The sequence below is a fragment of the Centropristis striata genome, chromosome 11, assembly GCF_030273125.1.
Source record: "Centropristis striata isolate RG_2023a ecotype Rhode Island chromosome 11, C.striata_1.0, whole genome shotgun sequence".
Taxonomy (NCBI): domain Eukaryota; kingdom Metazoa; phylum Chordata; class Actinopteri; order Perciformes; family Serranidae; genus Centropristis; species Centropristis striata.
The window spans coordinates 4,461,002-4,467,189 of NC_081527.1; the positions used below are offsets into that span (position 1 = coordinate 4,461,002).

General features: G+C 35.2%; 1 protein-coding gene across 2 annotated transcripts in view; it reads right to left on the minus strand.

Annotated features, from left to right (window-relative positions):
• The window catches only part of LOC131980471 (CTD small phosphatase-like protein), a 38,587-nt gene extending 32,399 nt beyond the window's left edge, over positions 1-6,188 (minus strand). For both annotated transcript variants that reach the window (XM_059344717.1, XM_059344718.1), the window contains exon 1: positions 5,608-6,188. In XM_059344717.1, the coding sequence (XP_059200700.1) occupies positions 5,608-5,683 (76 nt within the window). In that variant the 5' untranslated portion in view covers positions 5,684-6,188. The remainder of the gene's footprint in view (positions 1-5,607) is intronic.

Genomic DNA, 6,188 nt, shown 5'->3' on the forward strand with positions numbered 1-6,188 from the left:
TATTAATAAAGCCATACCAACCCTGACTTGCATTTTTTACTGGAGCAGTTCCTTTAATTTAATTCTTACCATTAGCAGATGCTTTTTTTCTATTAGCTAACCACTTAATTGACTAATCATTCCAGCACTACTCACACACAGTGACCCTGAATGACTTCATCATTTCATCCCAACACAACAACACACCAACATCCAACTTTCCAACTTTATAACATCCTTATAAAATGCAAACAAACAAATCCTTAAAAATGTTATGTTCTGATAGCTTTCAAACAAAAACAACGGCCTAAATCCATCTTTGCTCAGACAGAACATCAAGCTGTTAGTACAGGGTTCGTACGCACATTCAGTGGGCAAATTCAAGCACTTTTCAAAGACTTTCCAGGTCCATTTTCAAGCCTTTCCAGGACCTTTCAACGGTTGTAAACGTCATGTTTTAGATGAGTACTTCCATACTAAAAGGGGTAATTTCACTTAACCATACCACCAGCAATGGTTTTACACTTTTAACAACTAAAAGTAGTTTGCTAATCTCATAAAACATACTGGTATATATATCTACGGGCATCTAGGAGCAAAAGGAAGCTCACAATATTTATTATCTGCTGTGAAGAAGTGGAAATGTTATGTAATGTAATTATTAATAATTAATGTAAGTCTTTTTTATTTTATTTTGTGTCTTTTTTGTAATTTTGTGTCTTTTTTTAGTAATTTTGTGTGTTTTTCTAATACTTTTGTCTTTTATAGTAATTTTGTGTCTTTTTTTAGTAATTTTGTGTCTTTTTCTAATAATTTTGTCTTTTATAGTAATTTTGTGTATTTTTTTTGTGTCATTTTGTGTACTGTTTGTGTCATTTTGTGTGTCTTTTTTTGTAATTTTGTGTCTTTTTTGTAATTCTGTGTCTTTTTTTTTGTAATTTTTTTGTCTTTTTTTGGTAATTTTGTGTCTTGTTTTCTGTCATTCTGTGTCTTTTTTTGTAATTTTGTGTCTTTTTCTAATAATTTTGTCTTTTTTAGTAATTTTGTGTACTGTTTGTGTCATTTTGTGTCTTTTTTGTAATTTTATGTCTTTTTTGTAATTCTGTGTCTTTTTTTTGTAATTTTGTGTCTTTTTTTGGTAATTTTGTGTCTTTTTTTGGTCATTTTGATATTGCCTCCGCGGCCCCCAGGTAATTTGAGTTTGAAACCCCTGCGCTATAGGCTATTCAGTTTATATATTTTTTTCCATTGAAAATGCGGTTATCTATAGTCAGATTGCAAGAGAAATACAGTAAGAATTTCCATCATTTACAAGCACTTAATCCAAAATCAAAGCACTTTTCAAACCTTAAATATTCAACATTAAAATTCAAGCATTTTCAAGGATTTCAAGCACCCGTACCAACCCTGCAGTAAGTGCCATACATTCATACTGCACGGCTCGATCCCCACCTTCATCCTTTAGTCTCCCATAACTCCCAAATATACGCAATGATAATCTCACATGACGCACACATATGTTGAAGCCACATAGAATCCATGGTTGTTACTAGGGGAAACCTTTGTACCCTCGGAGCTGAATGCATTGTTGTGCTTGAAAGACTGAAGTTCTCACATTACTAATGGTCTTACAAGTGAGGTTTGAGATGTGATACTGATACGCGTCCCATGGGCCTGGGTGACCCGGGAAGTGTCAGCGCAGCCCCAGGAATGGGAATGAATGGACACTAGCAGCAGCTATGGTCCTTAAAGAGACATTCAGATCATGCTGAAGTGTGAGTGAAGAAATAAATAAACAGTAATAACAGAGTGCATGTGAAAATGAAGGCCCAATGAACTAGTTTGAACCTGAGACGCCCATAAATGTGGGAGGTACCGTTCAAAAGTTATGGGCGTGTCAAAAATCCCCATAAGAATACATGTAAAGGGTGAAAATTGTCCACTCCGAAGTGAGACTTTCTTGAATAACTCGAGAACGCTAAGTCATCGGTGGTCAAACTTGGTGTCTACCCCCCCTATTTCATGTATAACGAACACGTAGACACCAAGTATGAGATTGTGGGACGTACCGTTCAAAAGTTATGGGCATTTGAAATTCCCCCATAGGAAATACATCAGAGTCTCCGAAGTAAGACTTTCTTGAATAACTTTTGATAAGAAGTTCGTAGAGACATGTGGATGGGCTCTACATGTCGGGCGTGGCCGAAATAAGGGGGTAGACACCAATTGGACACTACAAGTGACAAAATAAAAAATACTGATTGTAGATGGGAACTAGGGTTGGGCGATATAAAAAAATATATCAATATATTTTTAAATGGGATATGGAATTAGACCATATTGCATATATCGATACAGTTCAAAAAAATTTCTTTTATATTTTCTGCCTTTACTAGGGTTTGTCATATTTAGTTCTTTTGTAATGTTTGTTATTTTTTTCTCATATAAATATAATTATTTCAGAAAAAGATTGGCCTATTGTATTTCATAGGCTATTATTATTTAAGATTTTTTTATTTAAATGTGCACTTTATGGAGCTTTGATTTAAAATAAAAACTAAACAAAGGGAATTCCTGTTGTTGTACAGTATTTATGTTAACTTAAACAGTTTCAATAAACCTACATGCGACATGTCATGTTTCGCTTAGAGGTAGACAGATATATTGGCCGCCCGACATATCGGGCCGATATTTGTGTTTTGTTTGTTTTGTTAATAAATGTTTCTTTTTTTGTTTAAATTGAGACTTGTGTAACATTTGTTATCATTGTGTCATTTTTATCATGTAAATGGAGGGAGAAAAGGCAATATCGGCTTCAAGAATCGGCCCAAAAAAAATCGGCAACACATATCGTGGATCGGTTAAGACTGAAAATAATCAGTATCGGCATTAAAAAAAACCTGTATCGGTCGACCACTAATTCCACTTTGACTTTGATTTTTAACATTTGCTCTCACTTTGCGATAAAAATACCAAGATATACATCGTATATCGATATTCTGCATAAATATATTGGGATATGTCTTTTGGTCCATATCGCCCAGCCCTAATGGGAACAAATATTTACTTATAATAACAATAGGAAAAGGACCTTAGCTGGCAGTGAATGATAAAAAATACTTAGAAAATAGATAAGATCTTCATTGGATTAGACAGCTCCACTGTTACCATCAAACACAAAATCAGAGAAACAGACAATACAGCATGTAAATCTGTGCATCCTACAAGGTGACCAAGTTTCACGTATAAAGAAAAATACTGTGCTAATTCACAAGACTTTTTCCAACATCCCTGACAGCAGATGTTAGTTCACCTTTATCTGCATTTTCTGTTTTATCCTACAAAACTTTTTTTTTCTACCCCGGAGACCAAACCAACCATCAACTTTTTGAGCTTCTTGTGGTTGTGATTCATACAGTGAATCACTTCTAGGATCATTTAGTCCCGTTATGGAGCCAAACAAGACAAAACAAAATGTGTAAAAACATTAACCCATAAGAACCCATGGTGACACGCGTGTAACAAACACTTTAAATCTTCTAGAATCTCCCATATAGAGATTTATGCTTCACCTTAACCCATTAAATCCCAAAGCAAGACTGTTTGACTGTGACAGGAAGTGATTTTTTCAAAATATGTGTGACTGGAAACAGAAATGTGAAAAGTAGCTAATTTCAAAAAGCTTATTTTTTGTTACTAGGTTAACTTTAAACCCATTTAACAATTCTAATGTGTTAATGTCCTTTATTGCATTTAACCTGTTTTGACCATATTTCCTGAACAAATTAATATAAAACAAGTAACAAAAATATCTCTGTGACGTATACGTCACATTGGGCTTTTAACCTAAAAATCGAAAAACCTGATGTGACGTATTTGTCACAATAACAAAAATGGTAACAGGCCACTCCATTATTTTCACTGTTTATATTATTTCAAATTAATATATATGCTATGCTGTTCAATTTAAAGTACATTTGACCAAATATGAATAAAAAATAATTAGGGGTGCATCGATCTTCCTAATTTTGCAGGATCGGCGATCGGCCGATTTTTTTATTTTTTGTGTGTATGTTGTACTATAATGAAACCAAAAACTCAGGACACCTAATTTATGGTTGCAGTTCTTTTGTTAGTTTGTCCTGTAAATTGTTGCTATTTATTTTAAGTTCAATATTTTATTAACTACCTCAGACATAGTGATTTCCTTTATTTGTTAAAGAAAAATACTGCTGTGTTATTGTTTTTCAATAAAATAAGATTCAAACATTTAAGGTGTATGCTGTAGGGTTGTCAAAAGTATCGATACTCAAAAAAGTATCGATACTAAAACGTTGTATCCGGATACGATACTCATTTTCAAAAGTATCGACACAGAGTCAGTATACATAAGCAGAGAGTTAATAAGTTTACATAAATGTTGGTGACTGAAAAGAGTTATTTTCTCTCTTGAAGTCCCAGAATGAAGCAGAGAAAAGTCGACCTGCAACAAACAACAGGTGCAGCTGCTGAGAATATTCAGCATTTCAAAAGTGTAATGTTCATGTTAACTGGTTTGGCTAGTGTCATTTAGTTTATTGTTGTGTGTGTAAAGCATAGCCAAGGAAGGAACACTTAGGTTATTGTTTTTTTTTTTATCAAGCTTGCCTAATATTGTGCCCAGCATACAACCTCAAAATATTGTTCTAATTGTTATTGTTTATTGTATTTATTTATTTTTTTGCACTACCTCAGACCTGAAGCTTGTTATCATAGTTGCAGTTTCTTTTTGCACAACTTTTTTTTTTTTATTATAAATATTTCACCTGTGGTTCTGTTAACTTTTACATGTTGCATTTTTTTGGTTAATAAAAATATTTCTGTTAAATTTTGGGGTCTTTGTTTTTATCCTTGTGGTATCGAAAATGGTATCGAGTATCGAATATTTTGGTGAGTATCGGAAACGAGTTGAAAATTTTAGTATCGTGACAACCCTAGTATGCTGTGAGTTATAAAAAAAAAAATCGGCATCGGCCAAAATCGGCATCGGCACGTCAGGCTTTTTAAAATACGGTGATCGGCCATAAAATTGCAATCGGTGCACACCCCTAAAAATAACCCTTTCCTATCCTGTCACAAGTTTGATAAATGTTGTGGAGATGCAAAGAAAAAGGCACATTTATTTATTTATAAATATAAATATCATAAAAATAAATGTCACATCACAGATTTTTGACATTTAGGGCCATTTAAAAAAAAAAAAAAAACATAATAAATGTGGTCTATGGTATATCCCCCATAATTTTCCTTTAAGGATAAATAGTTCTGGGTTCTTATGGGTTAAACCAAGACTTTGCATCACTAGTTTTCACAAAGAAATCGTGATTTCAGCTGAAGTTAATGGGATAAAAACCTGACAAAGGCTCGACCGGAGCTCTTCATGTTCAACAAACAAGCAGCTGGTTCGATAACTGATCCGGGACGAGGCCTTTCTGATAAACTTGTTGCTTACTAAGAGTTTTTATTTATTATTTAACAGGAGCTCGTTATGTTTCCAGGTTTTTCTATGCCCACCACAGACAGATAAGCAGAGTATAGAGAGCAGCAAACAGCAGCTAAAAGCTCGCGTCAGTGCAGAAAGTAACTCACCTTTCTCCTGGTTAAAGGAAATGATCTCCTCCTCCTTCGGGTTGGAAACTTGGGTTATTATGGACATGTGGTCCATTTAGACGGCTGGTTATTCCTCTTTTGTTTCCCACAATGTTACAGCGCGCTTGCTCCGTGTGCTAGGCCGTTTAAGAAGCCCACAGAGCCGGGAGGAGGAGACTGTGTGTCCGGGGAGAAGAGTCCGGGCGGCGGGGGGAGCAGCCGGAGCGCACGGTGCTGCTGGACGGAGCCACTCACTCATTTATGGCTCTCCGATAAATATCATCGCTAAAACTAGGCTTTTTTTTAACCCGACAACATGCATGTATGGCTAAGAAAAAAACAACAAGTAGCTTTAGGTTAGCGAGTTAGCTGCGAAGCTCCGATTATCAAAAATGTGAGGCCGTTTCTGCAAAAAAAGCGCACTAAAGAGCCCGTCGGAGGGTGTGAAACATGTAGAAAACGCACGTTGTTGCCGGGTAAACTTGTCTTTTAAACTCTTTGGAGCAAACAGTGTGTGTTATCTCTGCTGCTGGCCCTTCAGTCCCTGTGCAACATGGAGGCTTTATGTGTTTAGAGTTGAT